This window comes from Ursus americanus, chromosome 35, assembly GCF_024610735.1.
Source record: "Ursus americanus isolate L20-20 chromosome 35, mUrsAme1.1.p, whole genome shotgun sequence".
Lineage (NCBI taxonomy): Eukaryota > Metazoa > Chordata > Mammalia > Carnivora > Ursidae > Ursus > Ursus americanus.
In genome coordinates, this window is record NC_142161.1 from 11,477,475 (window position 1) to 11,499,671 (window position 22,197).

General features: G+C 35.5%; 1 protein-coding gene across 10 annotated transcripts in view; it reads right to left on the reverse strand.

Moving 5' to 3' along the window:
• HEATR5A (HEAT repeat containing 5A) overlaps positions 1-22,197 on the reverse strand; it is a 135,447-nt gene that overhangs the window by 41,116 nt on the left and 72,134 nt on the right. For all 10 annotated transcript variants that reach the window (XM_087859098.1, XM_045802604.2, XM_045802598.2 and 7 more), the window contains 7 exons: positions 21,946-22,055; positions 17,643-17,806; positions 17,366-17,541; positions 10,635-10,740; positions 9,450-9,640; positions 3,901-4,060; positions 700-889 (listed from right to left, as the gene is read on the reverse strand). In XM_087859098.1, coding sequence (XP_087715224.1) covers positions 700-889; positions 3,901-4,060; positions 9,450-9,640; positions 10,635-10,740; positions 17,366-17,541; positions 17,643-17,806; positions 21,946-22,055 — 1,097 coding nt within the window. The remainder of the gene's footprint in view (positions 1-699; positions 890-3,900; positions 4,061-9,449; positions 9,641-10,634; positions 10,741-17,365; positions 17,542-17,642; positions 17,807-21,945; positions 22,056-22,197) is intronic.

The following is a 22,197-nucleotide window of genomic DNA, read 5'->3' on the forward strand; positions in this document are numbered from 1 at the left end:
CTGAAAAATTTATGTCAACATAAATTATTAGGTAAACAAGAACCTAAGACTAGGTTATATAAAATTTTCATAAAAAGTAGAATTAGAAATGGCTAATCAACTTAGCCCTGCTTGTATTAGTTGAGTTGCTTTCAAATATTAAAATCATAGACTTTGCATTTGAACAGATCAGATTATCTGAGCTTTGGGACTTAGTCACTTCTTAGAAGAGATGAGTTCATTAAACTATTCCACTTAATGTCTATCACCTCAATTGTTAAGGGAAGCATTTAAAAAATATATCTAATCTTTCTAAATATGGTACTCCTTGTCTTTTCAAGGTAAAGAGAAATCACACTGAATGGCATTTTACAAAATATATGATCACCTACTATGTGTCAATCACAAAGGCTTTTCAACTTTTCCCTCATTTGATAGAGAAGGAAACCAAAGACCAAGGATATTCCAAAAGTCACCCAGTTAAGCCGTGGTGGAGCTTACATTAAGTTTCCTCATTTCTATGTTATTTTCTACTATATCAACATTCAGGAGTCAAAACCTTCTTCCCAAGATGACTCTTAACATTCTGCCCATGGATTTGCATAGAACATTGTGCTAAAGTGCACTTCACTGACAAGTATTTGAGTCAGTAGTAAGAAATGAATTCATTTTTTCATGTACATTTTTAATGTAAAACTTCACAAAATGAGCTATGCATACCCTGTAGCTCTGGACCCAATGTAGTAATAAGTGCATCCAAACAGCGACCAAGACTTTGGTGAACTTCAGCATGAGTAGGAGGCACATTTAACAATAACATTATAATAAGAGAAAGGGTGGGTTCCACATGCATATGATAGAGTGGGCCAGCAGAATCAATGATCAATGATAGCGAATGTAGCGCCCAGGTCTGTGAAGACAGAGAAAAACAATTTAAAATGCTACAGCAGCATTAAGAAACATAAAATACAATGAATTGTTCTTTGTTGAAGCAAGTGATAAAGTAACAGCAAAGTAAAGTTACTTGTGTGCTATTGCTAACCTGGAAAGAGAAACAGAGAACATAAAGAGAAAGAGGGAACATAAGAAGTTTAAGAAAAGATTTCTCTTCACATATTCAGTAAAAAACAATTAAAGACAATCATCTAATTTAGAGTGGTAAACTGAAATCTCCACACTAGGAATTCCAAGCCTATGTTTGGTTCTTTAGCTAACAGCCTGAACTGAATCTAGTTTGTTGAAAATTGTTTATTGTTTAATCTATGTGAACAAAAATCCCAGTTTTTAAAAGATTCAAAATAAATAAATATTCAACAAAATCTACAATTACATGCAGTAATATGGACAATCTCTTGAACATAATGTTGAAGAAAGCCAGACATAAAAGAGTACATACCATATGATTCCATTGATATAAAGTATAAAAGCAGGCAAAACTAATATATGATGTTGCAAATTAGGATAGTGGTTATCCTTGGTGGGACAGGTAGTAACTAGAAGAGAACATGAGGAGAGCGTTTGGGGTATTGATAATGTTCTATTTCTTGATCTAGGTGCTGGTTACATGGTGTATTTAGTTTGTATACTTTATTCACAGAGATGCACACTTAAGACAAGTGCACTTTCATAAACATATAAAAATAAGTATAGGTACAAAATAAGTATATATTCTATATATAAATATTTCTTTATTAAACAAATGAAATGCCTTTGAGCCAGATCTGACCTGCCACATGTTTTTATAAATAAAGCTTTACTGAAACACAGTCATGCTCATTTATTTAAAATATTTATGGCTGCTTTACCGCTACAATGGCAGAATTGTGCAGCTGACAGAGACTGTATGACGTGTAAAGTGTACACAATTCACTATGTGGCTCTTAATAAAATACGTTTGTCAACTCTGGTTTAAATTAACAAGCCTCTCCCAGTACCTCAGGATGGGGCTGTCTTTGGAGATAGGGTCTTTAAAAAAGTTAAAATGAGGCTCTTAGGGTGGGCCCTAACCCAATGTGACTGGTGTCCTAAGAAGAGAAAATCTGGACAGAGTGACACTACAGATGCATAAGCACAGAGGAAAAGACCATGTGAAGACACAATGAGAAGGTGACCACCTGAAAGCCAAGCAAAGAGGGCTCAGAAGAAATCAAACTGGCTGACACTTTGTTCTTGGAATTCTAGCCTCCAGAACCATGAGAAAATAAATTTCTGTTGTTTAAGCCACCAATGAATGAATGAACAAAAGAACGAATGAATGAAACAAGCGGTTATATACTGATAACCAATGCAGTCAGATGATAGGTATAATAGGGTCCTTAGAGTATATTCTACTTCTTTTTTTTTTTATTTTTATTTATTTTTTTTTTAAGATTTTATTTACTTATTTGACAGAGATAGAGACAGCCAGCGAGAGAGGGAACACAAGCAGGGGGAGTGGGAGAGGAAGAAGCAGGCTCATAGCGGAGGAGCCTGACGTGGGGCTCGATCCCGAAACGCCGGGATCACGCCCTGAGCCGAAGGCAGGCGCTTAACCGCTGTGCCACCCAGGCGCCCCTAGAGTATATTCTACTTCTATGTATGTTTTAAGTACATAAAAAGTTCTCCCTTTAGGAAACTGAGAAAGTTTTACCCCTTACCAAAGAAAGCTTATAGTACTTTGAATGCTACAAAAATACACTGTTAAGAGATAACAGTAATCAAGAAGAGCCAGATTTGATGACAGTGGAAGCCACTAAAAGCATTTAATCAACAAAAAAGTATTTGATATAATAGTATGTGTATTCACAACAGACTTCTTAAAGGGGAAGAAGAGAAATACAATAAATAAAAGCAAGAGTGCAATAATAAAGGAGGATGAAAGAATGGAACACCATAGAGGTTAACTTAGTCAACTATTGGATGATGATGAGGCGGAGACTATTTGTAATACGGTAATCCAAAGAATGAGAGCTAACTGTGGATTAGGGATGCTGAAATTTGACGAGAATGTAGTTAAACTGGATCTCAGAACACTAGAAAATTTGGATTATGAGATAGGAATAGTAAGGGAAAAGAACAATAGGAAAAATATACGTGCAGATATGAGAAAGGCACATGTAGGATGAAAATATGCAGATAATCTATAAACCAGTACTTTGGGGTAATAATTGACAAGGTTCCTGGGTCAGTTGACAGGACTTGAATGAGGTGATGAAGCAATAAGCAGTTTCCCCAGATTTTTGGAAGGGAAGTGGCAAGATGAAAATCTTTCAGGAAAACAAAGGGGTCTTCACATCTAGGGGGAGCTGAAAAGAACCTAAAAATATTACTATAGTAATTAGGAACACACAGGGAGGCAGAGATAAGGGGAGAAGAAGAGCAGGAATAGTAATAATCATTCAAGATTTGATTAAGATATCAAGAGAATGAGGATTTTAACTGAAATGGGTAAGATGTGTACAATAATACAGTAAATGGGTTAAGAACATAGGTTTAGAGTTCATGACTTGTGTTCTTGAACTGATGCCATGATTAATTAGCTTAGCTTTCAGTTGTGAGCAAGTTACTTAGTTTCTATAAATTCCAGTTTTCTTTTTGTATAAGGGGAATATACAGCCTAGATTGCTGTGAGGCTTAAATATGTTAATGTTGTAGAAGAATATAAAACAATCCTTGGTACCTATTAAGCTCTCCAAAATAGTAAATGTTATTATTAAGATGGAAGGAAGATCCATTTTCAGAAAAAGATACTGAATTTGACTTTAGAAACTCTGAGTGTGAAGTAAAGATAGTGAGATTGGAATTTCAAAAGCCATCAAGGTTAACAATGGTTTGGATATTTATCGGGGGGGGGATTATTTATGAATTACTAATGGTCTATAAAAATAATCTGCATTATATACAAATCATGAATTTCAAGAATATATCACATGGGGTATTTACCTGCACATCAGGAGAAGTACTGTCCTGAGACAAAGTATAAAGGATTCCAACACAAGCATTCAAATGTTGAGAAGAACTTATTCCTCCTAAATATCTATGCAGGGATCCCAAAGCCAATGAGTATCCTGTTCTGGTAACCACATCCCTTGCTGATTTCAGTCTATAATTATGGAAATAAATAATAATCACTGAACAAAACTAATGCATGTACACTGTCACTCAGGCAAAACATTTTGTATAAATAGCTGCAAAATTCAAAAATATATTTACTGTTAACTGATAACAAAAATTCTGAAATGACCTAAAAAGAAAAACATTTTAAATAAAAATGTCTTCACATTATTAACGATTATTTAAGTATGAACAATTTCATTGTTTTTCAGAGATACACTAAATTTGTAAGACAAGCATTATTACTTTATTGTTAAGTTACTTTTTACAAGTTGAAGTACAACCAACACACAATATCCTGTTAGTTTCAGGCATACATCATAGTGATTTGGTATTTTTATACATTATGAAATACTCTCCACAGTAAGTCTAGTTACCATCTGTTACCATACAAAGTTTCTGCAATATTATTGACTATATTCTATGTTATACATTACATCCCATGACTTATTTATTTTATAACTGGAAGTCTGGATCTCTTAATTCCCTTCACCTGTTTTGCGCCCCCTTCTCCTCTGTGGCAACCAACAGTTTATTTCTTCTATCTATGTTAGTTTGTTCGTTCATTTCTTTTTCACATATAAGTGAAATCACATGGTATTTGTCTTTCTCTCTTATTTCACTGAGCATAATACCCTCTAGGTCCACCCATGTTGTCACAAATGGCAAGATTTCCTTCTTTTTTATGGCTAATATTACACACAACATCTTCTTTATCCATTCATTTATTAATAGACACAGGTTGCTTCCATATTTTGGGTATTGTAAATAATGCTGCAATGAACACAGGAGTGCATATATCTCTTTTAATGAATGTTTTCATTTCCTTTGAATGAATACTCAGCAGTGGAACTGCTGGACTGTATTTTATATTTTTTGAGGAACCGCCACAATATTTTCCATAGTGGCTGCACCAATTTATATTACCACCAACAGTGTATGGTGGGAATTTTTTTCTCCACATCCTACTCAACACTTGTTACTGTCTTTTGGATACGAGCCAATTAGACAAGTGTGAGGTGATGTCTCTCTGTGGTTTTGATCTGCATTTCCATGATGATTAATGATGTGGAGAAGCTCTTCAAGTGCCTGTTGGCCATCTGCGTGTCTTCTTTGGAAAAACGTCTATTTGGTCCTCTGCCCATTTTTTTAAAATCAGGTTTTTTTGTGTTTTTTTTTTTAAAGATTTTATTTATTTATTTGACAGAGAGATAGCCAGCGAGAGAGGGAACACAGCAGGGGAGTGGGAGAGGAAGAAGCAGGCTCCCAGCGCAGGAGCCCGATGTGGTACTCGATCCCGGAATGCCGGGATCACGCCCTGAGCCAAAGGCAGACACTTAACGACTGCGCCACCCAGGCGCCCCTTAAATCAGGTTTTTGACATTAAGTTGTTTAAGTTCTTTATATATTTTGGATATTAACCCCTTACCACATATATGATTTGCAAATATCTTCCACCATTCATAGGTTGCCTTTTTGTTTTGTGAATGGTTTCCTTCATTGTACAAAAGCTTTTTATTTTTATTATTTTTTAAGATTTTATTTGAGAGACTGAGAGACAGCACAAGCAAGGGGAGCGGCAGGCAGAGGGAGAGGGAGAAGCAGACTGCCCTTGAGCAGGGATCCTGATGCAGGACTCAATCCCAAGACTCTGGGATCATGACCTGAGCCGAAGGCAGACGCTTAACGGAGCCACCCAGGTGCCCTGTACAAAAGCTTTTTAGTTTGATGTAATTCTATTTGTTTGTTTCAGCTTTTGTTGCCATTGCCTGAGGAGCTTGACGTCCTTCCCGCTAAATATTACTGCTAAGATTAATGTCAAAGAATTTAGTGCCTATGTTTTCTTCTAGGAGTTTTATGGTTTCTGGTCTTACTTCAAGTCTTTCATCCACTCAGAATTTATTTTTGTATACAATGTAAGATAGTGGTTCAGTTTCAATTTTTTTTTGCGTGTAGCTGTCTTGTTTCCCCAACACAATTATTAAACAGACTGTTTTCCCCCATTGTTTTGTTTTTAAAGTAACTATGACCAAAGTGGGGCTTGAACTTACGGCCCCAAGATCAAGAGTTGCATGCTCTACTGACTGAGCCAACCAGTAGCCCATTTCTCTCCCATTATACATTCTTGATTCCTTTGTCAAATTAATTGACTAGTTATGTGTGGGTTTATTTCTGGACTAACACACTGATCTGTGTTTGTTTTTATGCCAGTAACATACTGTTTTAATTACTATTGCTTTGTCATATAGTTTGAAATCAGCATACCTCCAGCTTTATTCTTTCTAAGACTGCTTTGGCTATTTGGGATCTTTAGTGGTCCCATACAAATTTCAGGGATTTTTTTGTTCTAGCGCTGTGAAAAATGTCATTGGTATTTTGATGGGGATTACACTGAATCTGTAGATTGCTTTGGGTAGTATGGATATTTTAACAATATTAAATCTTACAATTCATGAGCATACTGTGTATGTGTGTGTGTGTATCAAAATATGGAACACTTCATGAATTTGCATGCCATTCTTGTGGAGCATGGTATATCTTTCCATTTATTTGTGTCACCTTCAATTTCTTTCAACAATGTCTTAATGTTTTCAGTGTACAGGCTGTTTACTCCCTTGGTGAAATTGATTCTTAGGTATTTTACTCTTATTGACAATAGTGATTGGGATTGTTTCCTTAATTTCTCTTCCTTCCTTCCTTTCTTTCTTTCTTTCTTTCTTTCTTTCTTTCTTTCTTTCTTTCTTTTTCTTTCTTTCTTTCTTTCTCTTTCTTTTCTTTTCTTTTCTTTTCTTCTCTTTCTTTCGATTTTATTTATTTATTTGACAGAGAGAGAGACAGCCAGCGAGAGAGGGAACACAAGCAGGGGGAGTGGGAGAGGAAGAAGCAGGCTCCCAGTGGAGCAGGGAGCCCGATGTGGGGCTCCATCCCAGCACCCTGGGATGATGCCCTGGGGCGAAGGCAGATGCTTAACAACTGAGCCAACCAGACGCCCCTCCTTAATTTCTCTTTCTTTTTTTTTTTTTTTTTTAAAGATTTTATTTATTTATGTGACAGAGAGACAGCCAGCAAGAGAGGGAACACAGCAGGGGGAGTGGGAGAGGAAGAAGCAGGCTCCCAGCGGAGGAGCCCGATGTGGGACTCGATCCCGGAACACCGGGATCACGCCCTGAGCCGAAGGCAGACGCTTAACGACTGTGCCACCCAGGCGCCCCTTTAATTTCTCTTTCTGACAGCTTGTTATTAATGTATAGAAACAGATTTCTGTATGTTATTTTTGTATCCTGTGACTTTACTGAATTCATTTAATTCTAATAGTTTTTTGGTGGAGTCTTTAGAATTTTCTAATTTTATATTATGTCATCTACAAAGAGTGACAGTTTTGCCTCTTCCTTTCTCATCTGGATGTCCTTTATTTCTTTTTCTTGTCTAAATGCATGGCTAAGACTTCCAAAACCAAGGTGAATAAAAGTGGAGAGAGTGGGCGTCCTTTTTTTCCCCTGATGTTAGAGGAAAACCTTTTAGCTTTTTACCATGGAGTGTGATAGCTATGGGCTTGTCATATATGGTCTTCTTAATGCTGAGGTATATTCCTTCCATATCTACTTTGTTGAGAGCGTCATTAAATTACATTTTAAAAACTCACAATCCTGAGATACTTTAATTCCATACAAAGAGAGTTTCAACTCAAGAACTTTGATTTTAAAGTTAAATATAGTAAGAAAAATAAACATTTATTAGGAGGTTTCTTACACATTCTGTGCTAATTTAAGTGTTTTACATTTAGTCTTTTAATCCTCCCAACAACCTTGAGATTTGTACTATTATCAGTTCCGTTTTACAGATAAGGAGGACAAAATGATAGCCAAATAACTCTTATAAAGTAACCAACTATTAAGTGGAAGAATGGGATATGAACCAAATTTAGTAATCTGACTCTGGACGTCAAACTCTCTTTTTTTTAAAGTTTATTTATTTATAATCTCTACACCTAACGTGGGGCTTGAACTTACAACCTGATATCAAGAGTTGCACACTCTAACAACTGAGCCAGCCAGGCACCCCCAGACTTCAAGCTCTTAACCACATCAGTCACATGTATTTAGTAAACTGGAAGATCAAAGTGCTACTTGCATTACTACTACTACCACTACTACTACTACAAATATAACTTTATATACATATATTACTAATATAACCATTAACTTTTATTTGTGGTTGTTTTATTCTTTCATATTACTTTCATATTTATTATCTCATTTGCCTTAACACTGTTAAGCATACAGGGTAGTATTAACAACCTTCTATTTGAAGTAGAGGATATTTACCCCAAAGATACAAATGTAGTGATCCAAAGGGGCACCCACACCCCAATGTTTATAGCAGCAATGTCCACAATAGCCAAACTGTGGGAAGAGCCCATATGTCCATCGACAGATGAATAGATAAAGAAGATGTGGTGTACACACACACACACACACACACACACACACACACACACACACACACAGAGGAATATTACGGAGCCATCAAAAAAATATGAAACCTTGCCATTAGAATGACCTGGATGGAACTAACAGTAGGTATTATGCTGAGTGAAATAAGACAATCAGAGAAAGACAATTATCATATGATCTCACTCATACATAGAATTTAAGAAACAAAACAGAGGATCACAGGGGAAGAGAGAAAAAATACAACAAGCCGAAACCAGAGAGGGGGACAAACCTTACGAGACTTAATCACAGGAAACAGACTGAGGTTTGCTGGAGGGGAGGGAGGTGGAAGGATGGGGTAACTGGGTGATGGACATTAAGGAGGGCATGTAATGAGCACTGAGTATTATGTAAGACTGATGAATCACAGACCTGTACCTCTGAAACCAATAATACATTAAATGTTAATTAATTGAATTAAAATTTTAAAATGCTAAAAAAAAAAAAAAAGGAAACAGGAAAATTAGCTGAGAGGTTTACTCTCTGCTCATGACCTCAGAGCTGGCAAAAATGAAAACATAGTTTATGCTTCCTGATCATGACAGCCTACAGCCTTTACTCTTTGCAGCAGATTGTTATAACTACCTATTATCTATATTTTATATGATGAAACTCCATAAGTGTCTTATTCCCAGAGTCCATTTCACTGATAGCCAATTGTACCACTCAATATTAGTAATCTTTCTCTTCTTATATAAAAACTGAAGCCAAAATAGTAATAGTTTTATGTTTCAAGATGAGCTGACTCTTCATTTGAAAGTTATCTGTGTTTATCAATTGTTTTCTCAGTTAATTCCCAGAATGAAGTTTCACTAGTTCCAAAAAAATCAACAAGCTATACCCAGTTTTGACACACTATGAATATTAAATAAGAAATTCACTTACTTGTCAAAGCTAACTTGAGCTAATGCAGCAGTAAAAGCTCCATCATCAACAACTTGGGCTAATCTAGCCCATGCCTCTGCAGCTGCACATCTCAAGAGGGGGTTGGGACTTTCTAGGGCTCCCATCAGCAACGCTAGGGCAGGTCTTCTCACTTCTTCTGGACCCAAATTTCCCTTGGAGCCAGCTAAATACTAAATATGTAAAAAATAATCCAAACTTACAATTGTAGTAAATTTCCTTTTCCTTTTAAAAAAAATTATTTATTTTAGAGAAAGAGAGAGCCTGAGAGCGAATGCAACTGAGGTGAGGGGTAAAGGTGGAGGGAGAGAGAACCTCAAGGAGACTCCCTGCCAAATGTGGAGCCTGACTCAGGGCTTGATCTCATGACCCTGAGGATCATACCTGAGCCGAAATCAAGAGTCAGAAGCTTAACAGACAGCCATCCAGGCGCCCCTGTAGTAAATTTTCTAATCCAGTTTGGAATGAATACTCTGGTTAAGCAAATACGCTCATACTTGGATTACTACTTACACACACACACACACACACACACACACACACACGCACAGGCACACAAATAAACACTGAACACCCAAAAATAATTTGATTTTTCACAGAAAGTTCTTTAGAAGTTTAAACAATATGGTAATTGTCACTATAGTATATATGCGTTCAAAAGAACATCAACAGAAATTTGTTGAATTTGAACACCCAAAAATAATTTGATTTTTCACAGAAAGTTCTTTAGAAGTTTAAACAATATGGTAATTGTCACTATAGTATATATGCGTTCAAAAGAACATCAACAGAAATTTCCATAAAATAACCAATGAAGTGTATTACATTTTAGTTAGAAACAACAAGCCATAAAGGCAACAATAAGCCAGATTTGGCCCATAGGCCATAGTCTGCCAACCTCTGGTATAGGACATTAGGTTGAGTAGGTTAAAGCATGGTCGTAAGCCAAGACTTTAGGTTTGATTTCTGACTAACAAGTTTTACATAGAGAAAAAGTAAAAGGGGAATTACAAATCCTGAAACATTTTCATTAGGAGATTAGGAAAAAAGGGAAGAGAAAAAAGCAGCAGTTCTTTAAAAACACCTTCCTCCAACCTACTTAGTTGGCCATATGTTAGAAAAAAAAATTAAGTGAACACCAGAATAAAAAAAAAAAAACAGAATTACCTTCAAGAAACTAGAGAGTGAAGAAACAACATGTAACTGAACTATTTGTTGACGAGCTCCTTTTGTGTGCTTTATACTGTCCAAAAGCTGTTCCAGTACAAAAAGCCTAAAATCAGAAACAACAAGATTTAAAAGCAAATATAAGACAGTGAATTTGTTAATAAAGATAAAGTAAGCCAACGGGCATTACTGAGTATACACTGTTAATCTGTTTTGTTGCACTAAACAGCTAAAATGAAATAAACTATTGCTGAACATACTAAAACATTTTAGGAAAAGAAAATATATCATAAAAAATACAAAAACATTTTGATTTTTTATCATTCTGGGTGGGTGAGAAGCATTATTATGTGAATAAAAAAACCCACAAAAGTTATCACTTAATAAATATTTACCTGGACAAATTCTATCTCAATAACTATTTGCTAAACAAAGATATCTTATTTTTTTCTTCTTTTCTAAGTAACTCTATGTCTTCTTTTTTAAGTAATTCTATGCCTAATATGAGGCTCAACTCACAACCCTGAGGTCAAGAGTCACATGTCCTACTGACTGAGCCAGGCGGGCACCCCTAAACAAAGGATATATTAAAAGTTACTTGTAACTTTTTTGTTCTTAATAATAATACATTGCTTTATCTGAAAGGTAGCACCAACTTATGTTTATAATGAGAATCAGAACAGCTCTTTGAACTTCCAGCTATACTTTAAAATGTACTTAGGATCACACAATACATTACTATAATTTTAACTCTTGTGTTTCTCACTTAACATTACCTCCTAAGAACCTTTCATTCTTATTCTTCGGTAACTTTCATGAAGCCAAATTTTACTGTGCACATGTATTACAATTTGTTCAATCATTCTACTGATGGAGAGAGAAATTTTCTAATTTTCACAATTCTAACTATGATGGATATAGAAATTATTTTTGGTCTGGGATTGAATGTATCCATTAGCTATTTACGTAGCTTCTGTGAATTGTTTTACATGTCCTTACAGCACAGAGCTTTCATTTAATTAATTAATTTACTGTTTTTAAATTGAAGTATAGTTGACATATGATGTATCAGTTTCAGGCGTATAACATAGTGATTTGACAGTTATATACACTATGAAGTAATCACTATAATAAGTCCGGTTACCATTTGTCATCATACAAAGTTATTACAATATTACTGACTATATTACCTATGCTGTACTTTTCATCCACATGACTTATTTATTTTATAACTGGAAGCTCACGTCTCTTAATTCCCTTTCCCTATTTCGCCCATTCTGCCATCCCCCTCCCTGTGGCAACCATCAGTTTGTTCTCAGTATTTAGAGTGTGTTTTGTTCTATTTGTTTGTTTTTTAGATTCCACATAGAAGTAGCACAGGGCTTCTAAATCATTGTTCAGATTAAAAATATGTAACCATAAAATAAACAACCCTGTCTTGTCCACTAATTCTTCCAAGGTTTAAAAACACTGTTTCTAAGCCCTATATTTAAAAACTTCTCCCTTCTCTCCCTCTAAATCAGGAAAACTAAAATATTATTTTTTCAGTTGTGACCTACCTTGATGGCAGGCATAGGACCTTCTAATTTATCTTCATCTCTAGTATCTGTGTTTGGCATGTAGTAGGCAGTCAAATGTGTTTGTTGAAAAATCATAAAGCCCAACTACATCCAATGAGTTCAAAAAAAAAAAAAAGCCTGCTACTTGCCATTCAGTATGACTCCCTGAAGATGGCACATGCATGTACTTTTACCCAACTCTCATGTACTTACAATAAAATATCCTGAGCCCTTAATCAGATCTGTATCATTCCACTGAGGTAACAAGGCCTAAATAGAGTTCTCCAAATAGCAATTTTGTTAACAAAACAGAATAGAGGGGCCTCTGGGTGGTTCAATCCATTAAGTGTCCAACTGCTGATCTCAGCACATGTCTTGATCTCAGGGTTGTGAGTTCAAGCCCTGCGTGAAGCCTACTTAAAAAAAAAAAACAACAAAAAAACAAAACTGAAAACAAAACAAAAAGATAAACAGAATAGACAGATATGGGCACTGTACTTTAAGAAATCCAACTGTGGACGAAGTTAGAAAAAAAGGAAGGTATGAGGCTATCAGTATATGAGTTGGGGAAAGGAGTATATATAAAATCAGCTCAAAGAACGTAATAAACATGGTGAAGCACTAAATATTTTGGGGAAACCACAGTAACCCTAAGTACTCTATTTATTTAAATATGTACTTCCTTATTTCAAGGTTAATCTCTTCATCAGAGTAAGTTTGAAAAATTGAGGAACGCAAATGAAGAAAAATAAAATTCATCCCTTATCCCATCATCTAGAAAGAGCCACCATTACCATTTTGGCAAATTTGTTCTAGTCTTCCCCACACAGACATATGGGTATTACTTTTACAAAACTGGGATCACATTGTATACTTTATTAAAATACTTTTTCCTTAACATTATTCCCATCTTATTAACTATGATACTGAAATAATTTTAAATAGCTATTAGTATAATATAGTCTGGCAATATAATACTTCATTTAACCTATTTCCTTGTATGGGACATTTAGGCCACTTCTAATTGTTGTTATTATACATAAAATTTTTTGTTTTTCGAGACCATATTTAAGGAACTTTGTTTCAAGAACTGCCTACAGAGAAGACTATGGAGGGTAAAGATGACAAAGAGAAATTAAGGATAACCATATGGTCAGGATCACAGGTTTTAAAAACCTAAAATGTCATTATTAGATCATATCTTAATCATCTGTTAGCAGTGGGACTATATCATGCTGTAAGTACTAAAAATACATAAAGATTTTTTTTACATTATAATAAAACTTGACCTGTACACAGAACTGCCAGAGCTCCCCATTTTTTCTCCACCCTTTATTCCCAAATGCTGACAAAGATCTCAATAAAACATTCTCAATCTTCAGGAAGATGGAGAGGACTTGTTTTTAGTAATACTGAATTGGTATGCCTAAGTAGCATTGATTATAACATACAATTATTAGTTTGGAATGAAATTAGATACTGAAACAAAGTTTTCGGTCTAGATAAATTAAAAATCTATAGTTAACTGAGTAAACAGCTAGATAGAACATCCGAAAATGCTGATTTATTGTATGCTTTCAGAGAGGGTGTACATGGTGGAAATTTCTAGTGCTGAGAACTATGCTTTTCCTCTCTCTCCATCAACCCACAATCATTTTACAGCATTTACAGCAGTGGTTCTCAACCCTGGCTGCATGTCAGAATTACCTAAGGAGTTTTTGAAAATTTCAATACCCAACATACATGCATACCAAACTACTAAATCAGAATCTACATTTTAAAAAGTTGTCCAAGTGACTGCAATATATTGTCAAGGGTAGAACAATGTTCAGGTGAATGAAGTAACTCACTCTTTGCATTTGGGTGCAAAATGTTTCAAAGAAAGCACATATAACAAATGCACAGGATCAATCATAGTTCTGTCTGTATAACATTATCTTGACATTCTCGAACTTTATAAACATTTTAGTGCTTTAAAATTACCAACACAAAGTTTTCTTACTCTTAGAATCCTATAGTCAAAATAGAGAAAACCAAATGACTTAAAGACAATTTAATTTCTATGTGCATAAATAAAATATGAAAAACCTATTTCTAATCTTAGGGCAATCTCATGTTATAAAAGAGTTTCTTTTAAGCTGTTAAAACACAAAGCTAAGCACAATGACAAGAAAATGCTTTGAAATATTCAGCTGCTGTTATTAAATACAGATACTTTGGTTAAAACCTTTTTTTCCTCTAGGAATGTAAATATACAGCCAAAAGAAAGAGGGTCTGACATCTTAAACAAGTATCATATTTGGGATAGCAGGAAATTAGAAACTTAACTTTCCTATTTATGAGTTTATCTTCTCTGGTCCTCTAATGACACCCAATGGAGACTGCTGATAGCTGCTTATGACACACTTTCTGTATTTGGAATCCTGCCAGATTATTTCCTTTAAAAATATCCAAAGTACTGCCTACTATTTTTATTCAGTTACTATCTAAACACAATATGTTTTGCTTTTACCAGTTCTCAACACTTTTATTAAAACAAATAAAACCTCTCCTTCCTTAAATATATATTCATTCTATGTACTATTTTAGTCCACGTGAGGTTAAAAAAACTTAGCATACTTTAAAGTTCATTACATTTTCGACAGAATAAAAAATAATTTTCCTAAAAAAAACCTTCTCTAAGAGAGTAATAAATTTTTTTAAAAAAAGATTTTATTTATTTGACAGAGAGAGAGAGGCAGCAAGAGAGGGGACACAAGCAGGGGGAGTGGGAGAGGGAGAAGCAGGCTTCCCGCTGAGCAGGGAGCCCGATGTGGGCTCAATCCCAGAACGCTGGGATCATGACCTGAGCCGAAGGCAGACGCTTAACGACTGAGCCACCCAGACGCCCCAAAAAACAATTTTTAAGAAGGAAAAGCTTGTAAGAAGTGTATTCTTTTCCTTTTCTACTTTTTGTCATAGACCTATCAAAAAGAGTGGAGCCATTTAAAAATATGCTTAATTTAAATCTTTTCCCCACAAGGCCACCTCTGTTTCATCACTGCAGTTACTGCTGTATTAATCCAAATTCTTTATTTTAAATCGTATGCTCTATAAAATGGTACAGTTACAAACTGGTTCACTCCCACCCTAAGAATTCTTCTCTCTTTTTTTCCCTTAAGTACTATTGATTTATTTTTAAGATTTTATTTATTTGACAGAGAGAGAACAAAAGCAGGCGGAGTGGCAGGTGGAGGGAGAGGGAGACACAGACTTTTCACTGAGCAGGTAGCCCAATGCGGGGCTTGATCCCAAGACCCTGGGATCATGACCTGAGCTGAAGGCAGACACTTAACCGACTGAGCCACCCAGGTGCCCCAAGATTTATTTATTTGACAGAGAGAAAGAGGGGGAGAGAGCGAGAGAGAGAGAGCCCATGCATGAGCGGGGGGGAGGGGGGCAGAGGAAGAGGAAGAATCTCAAGCAGACTCCCTGCTGAGCTCGGGCTCAATCTCAAGACCCATGAGATCATGACCCAAGCTGAAACCAAGAGCTAGACAGTCAACCGACAGCCATCCAGGTGCCCCTCTATAAGTTCTTTATTTTATTTTATTATTTATTTGCCAGACAGAGAAAGAGCACAAGCAGGGGGAGCGGCAGGCAGAGGGAGAGGGAGAAGGAGGCTCCCTGCTGAGCAAGGAGACCAACACAGGACTTGATCCCAGGACCCTGGGATCATAACCTGAGCCGAAGGCAGATGCTTAACGAATGAGCCACCCAGGCACCCCCAAAAAACCAACATAAGTTTTATTCACTTTTCTATCCACTGAAAGTAAACTATCCAAAGACATGCTTCAAAAATGTGTTCCTGGGGTGCCTGGCTGGTGTAGCTGGTAGAGCACGTAACTCTTGACCTTGGGATCGTGAGTTGAAGCCCCATGTTGGGCCTAGAGCTTATTTTAAAAAAGAAAGCAAACAACCCCCCCCCCCCCAAATGTGTTGCTGACAAGATTCAAATATTTTTCTGAGTCTTCATCAAAAGAGACCAAGGTAAATTCCCTACCTAACTGATCTTCTTTGGAAGATATAACTAGATAAGATGATATAAAAGGTATTTATATGTTATTATTTTTGGTTTAGCATGCCAGAGGCAGACAGGAAGGAAGGGAAGGTGGGAAGGAAGGAAGGAGGGGAGAGGTTAGGGACAGAGGGGGAGGAAGTGAACTAGAGAGAGAGAGAAAGAGAAGAGAGAGAAGGAGGGAATATGAATAAATGAGGATAGTTACTAATTTATAAATTGTTAAACAGCATAGTCTATGGGAGAAATTCACACTGCATTTAGTATCTCACATAAAAACAATTTATTGGATACTAGATATGGGTAGTATTTTTTGATCTCCAAGAAAGGTATTATCTGTTATCAATTATGAAAATGTTATTCTCAATAAGAAACCATTTATTAGCCTTTGATATTTCAAAACTGAAGTTCACTTTGAGTGGACTGAAATCTATCAAATTTAAGACTCATCAATTTTAATTTCTGAAATTCACCAAACTAAAAACCTATAATGGCTGCACAAAGCCTTGAAGGTAAGAAAGCTTATGAGACCTAATCTAAGCAGAAAACTAGTGTTCTTCTTTGTAACAATAGTTCATAAATCAAAATTCTTATATCACTGCATTTTTTTAATCACTGCATTTTATTTGTATTTTCAGCAGATGATAAAGTAATTGTGGGTGAAGTATTATATCCACAACAGAGCCTAGCAGTTCAGTTTAATTAAACCACTGAATTTAATCACTGACTTAACTACTTATTAAATATGAGCCAGGTAAATAATTAAACAAGAGCCTTTATCTCACCTACAGCTGTCATCTGTAAGAACTCTTTTATACTAATAAGAACTTTTTTTTGAGAGAAAGAAAGCATGCTTGCATCAGTGGAGGGGCGGTGGGGGGAGAGAATCTCAAGCCGATTCTGCACTGAGCGCAGAGCTTGATGCGGGGCTCAGTCTCATGACTGAGATCACAACCTAAGAAACCAAGAGTTGGATGCTTAACTGACTGTGCCACCCAGGCACCCCATTAATGAGAACTTCTGACATTTTTCTTATGCATCAGTTCTCTATTATGCATGCACTGAACACTTAAATATTGTATTTCAGGATAAGTGAACTACTAAAGATTATTTACCTTTGAGCTTCTCCCACATGAGCACATACAACTCCAAAGAGCTTGACTGCAGAGTTAATAACTGATAGTATTGGAGGTAGGGGCTTAGGCACTGAATCTCCCTCTATATCTTTCTCATAAATAGAATAAGGGTCATACTCCAAACTTCCACAAGCAATACCATTACCAAGCAGGAGCTAAAACAAAACAAAACAAAATATATATATATATACATAAGGCATTAAAATGACTGTTCACAGAATGAGTCAACCCAAGAGTTACTGAAAAATGACTATACCTGTTCTTCAATAAATCTATGGTCAGTCTCTTGTAGCAAAGGACTTAATATCACAAGATCATCCTGATGACAGAGCGGTGGAAGTAAAAATGTAGATGCTGCCACCTGTATCTCAGAGGCAGTCAAGTCAGCAGCCAGCTCTTTGAGGATAGCACTCAGGTTTCCTGTTGAGGTACAGAAAACAGCAATTAGCGATTTACTAAAAGCAGTTAACTACTTAGAGTACAGGGTTAAAAAAACCCAGGCAGAGCTTTAATCTAAACATCAGCTAACTTTAACCTATTACAGGCAAAGATTATATCTCATCCTTAAAAAATACGCTACAAAGAAATGGCTCAACTGGTGCTACTGGTCACAGGACTAAGAATTGATACTGAGAAGTCATCTCAAAGTATGTGTGTGTATACACCTCATGATACTGAACAAATACTACCATCATTTTAAATAAAATGACATGAAAGACAAAAACAGAATTAAAAAAGGACAAACACAAAAGCAGATAAATTATATTTATTAAAAAATTATCGAAAAATATATAACATTCAACATGCTTTTTACTATGGAAAATTTCAAACATATATACAAGCAGACATAATAGTATTAAGATACCCCAACTCCCCACCACCTCAGCATATGACTGTCACGCATCTTGACCAGCTGGATCAATTTTGTTTCACTATACCTCCACCCACTATCTCACCACCTCCCATATTATTTTGAAGTAAACCCTAGAAGGCATATTATTTCATCTATAAATATTTCTTTGTGTATCCCTGAAAGTTAAGGACATTTTAAACAATTCTGTTATAATATTATGTTTTAAAAAACACCAAACGTCAAATACCCATTCAGTGTTCAAATTTTCAAACGCCTCATAAATGCCTGTTTTGGTTTGCTTTTGTTTGAATCAATATCTAAGTAGAGTCTACATGTTGCAACTAGTTGATACATTTTAAGTCTCATTCAATCTAAAGTTCTTCCCTCAGGACACCTTAGTGTCCAGACTGCTGCTGCCCCTGTTTGTGTGCTCTTCCTCTGACAAATAAATAAATAAAATTTTAAATAAATAAATAAAGTTCTTCCCTCTACTTTTCACTGTGTAAATTTTTTTTTTTTTTAATTTGAGAGAGATAGATAGTGAGAGAGAGCAGGAGGCGGGAGGGGGGGCAGGGAGAGGGAGAAACAGACTCCCCACTAAGCAGGGAGCCCAATGTGAGGCTGAGCCAAAGGCAGACACATAACCGACTGAGACACCCAGGCACCCCTTCCCTGTGTAATTTATTTGAAGAAATGAGGTTTTTCTGTAGAAGTTTCTACAGTCTGAATTTATATGAATATATGCCCCCGTGAAGCTTAATTTGTTCCTCTATTGTCTGTATTTTTTTGTAAATTAGTAACTTGGAATTTGGATCCACAGAGGATCCATTTTATTTGTCTTCTGGGGGCCAACCTAGTTCATAGAGAGCATTGCAATCTTCTATAAGACATGGGGAAGTGGGGTGCAAAGTGCCTGGATGGCTCAGATGATTAAGCAACCAGCTCTTTGATTTTGGCTTCAAAGGTCCATAGCAAAACAAAATAGGAACTAAAAACTAAGAACTCAATTTTTACTCCACAAACTTCAGAAAACTAAGTCATTCCTATGACAAAAGTCTACATCTGCTGGACAGCCACAAAAAGAAAAGTCACTTAAATTCTTAAAAATAGGTCCCATGTAACAAAAGCAATTTCTTACTCTGTCTCGTAAACTTAGTTTTTGACAACTCATTGTACCAATATCATCAGAACTTGAAACTTGTTTTTTACTTAGCCATATTTTGAATTAATGAGATGTATAACTTTAAAGACTACTATTTCCTTTTGTGTTAAAAGATTTAGAAATTACTATAGGTTCTTACTGTATGATGAGCCATTATTTTAAATATCAGTTGATATTTTAATGATAGTGCTCTGTTATGGTTCATACACATAAATCTATTAAACAGAATGCCACTAAAAAAAAAATTAAAAGTCCTTAAGGAAAAAAATCCTTATTTCTATAGTTTTAAAGATGGGAAAAAGATAGCCAAGAAATGGCAAATTATTATTTTTGGTTGAAACATAAAACTATTAATATCTCCATATTTTCATTTTTCTATGAACTAATTCTTCTTTAAGTAATGTTACATAAATAGATACACTTGAAAAAGATAAACAGGATTAATTCTATTTTTCAAGAAATTTATACTAATTCCTGACTCTGTCTCCCAGTGAACACTCTGGAACTGATTTAAAATCCATACACTTTATACTCATTATTCCTTTAGGACTTCTGACTGTATTCCCAAATTCCAATTCTGAGAAAAAAGTACACTTTTTTTTTTTTCTTTAAGTCGTTTAAGGGCAGACTTATATTATCATTTATTAGAAGATACCCTGTAGATTTTAAGTTGAATTCTGGTATTAGATGTTTAATGAAAACCTGAAAAAGATCAATTTTTTTGCATTTGTAGTTTGAAAATAAACTCCAAAATATGGTAAAATTGATATAAATGTCTAAAGGGAATTGTTTTTGCCAGAACCTGATAGCTGTTGGCGGTATAGAACACAGAAATTATCTCTAGGACTTTTCTATCTAGCAGGTAGCTTTTACATACTAACAGATAGTATAAAGTGAGAAAGACCTATCACTAAACCTTGACTGTTTGTTAAGTGTCTTATAGGTTACCTATAAATAGGTATGCAGCACAGCATGAAGCAGATCTATAATCCTGATTCCACTATTTACTGCATGTATGTTCTTGAGTTGGTTTCTGTAACTTCTCTATGCCTTTATCTGTCAAATAAGGAAAATGTAACCAGCTCACCAAATTATCCTAAGATAAAGGAGATATTAATACATACAGTTTCTACCATAGTGCCTGGCACACAGAAATGATTCTTTTGATACAATTCCTGAGAAATGACAATTACCCATTTTTTCCCCAGTTCTTCTTATACTAAATGATTACTTTGTATCAAATATTTTGCTAGGTGTATTTGTGAACCAGGAAGAAAGGCAGTGGGAACAATACTACTCACATAATAATAAAGGCCAAAACAGAAGTTACAGGTTAATATTTTGAACTACTGTGGTATATATTATACTGCATTTATCTGCAGAATAAGGATACAAGCCAATAAATGTATTTTTACAAGAAGCAGATTTGAGGCACCTGGGTGGCTCAGTTGTTAAGCGGCTGCCTTTGGCCCAGGTCATGATCCCAGGGTCCTGGGATCGAGCCCCTCATCAGGCAGCCTGCTTCTCCCTCTCCCACTCCCCCTGCTTATGTTCCCTCTCTGTCAAATAAATAAATAAAATCTTGGGGCGCCTGGGTGGCACAGCGGTTAAGCATCTGCCTTTGGCTCAGGGCATGATCCCGGTGTTCCGGGATCGAGCCCCACATCAGGCTCCTCCGCTATGAGCCTGCTTCTTCCTCTCCCACTCCCCCTGCTTGTGTTCCCTCTCTCGCTGGCTGTCTCTATCTCTGTTGAATAAATAAAATCTTAAAAAAAAAAAAATCTTAAAAAAAAAGTGGATTTGAAGTAGTAATCAATTTAATATGCTTGGCTGAAAACTATTAAGACTAAAAAAATATGAAGTTCCCAATGGAGACCATTTATAACGTTCACGTCTTAAAACAAGCATCTTGAGTAATTCAACAGTAGCAATGTATTTTCTTAAAACTGTGTTTTAAATTTATAAGAAAGTTTCTTTAGGACTAATTTTAAAACAGGGACAAGTTTATTTTACTGATCATAGTATACCAGTAATCTAAGGTCATATTTGAACCCAATAAAGGCAAAACCTACACTCTAAACTTTATAAGATCAATTATACCTTGGTAGTTCAGTATTAAACTTCTGTTTGGGCACAGCAAAGAATGGAACAGTGGAACAGTGGAACAGAATGTGTACAGATCATCAATGTAGAATGAAACTAGGAATGGTCAAATGTCTGATACACTTATATTATATATTCTGTACCAAACCCTAGAGTAGAATCAAGACCAATCTTTGAAACTCATTCTCTTCTACATGTTGGAACTAGAGACTTTTTTTCCCCAGAGAAGAAAAGAAAGCAAAACGTTAAAAAGTAGGTCTTTAAAAAAATTTACTTTATTTACTGTATAATGGTGAACACAAGGTTAAGACTGAACTCACTAAACCTCCTAGAAATAAGGTACTAAATAAAAGCCATATCATTCCTTCATTCATTTGGGTATTACTTTCCAGGCACCGTCCTAGCCACAAACAGTAAAACATTTTGGTTTAAAGCACATACCTTCATAAATTTCAGGAGGTAATAAAATCAGTAATTCATAAAGCCTTTGTCTATAAACTACTGATGATGTTTTCAAAGTGCTTCCGTATGTTTTTAGCACTGAAGAAAGCCTTAAAATAAAAAAAAAGTATGTCTTAAACGTGTAAGTTACATAACATACACTCAATAGATTGACATATAAAACAGCTATACGTATTATTAGTAAACATTAGTGCTCCTTTTATGTTTTTTTTTCCTTTAAAAAAATAATGT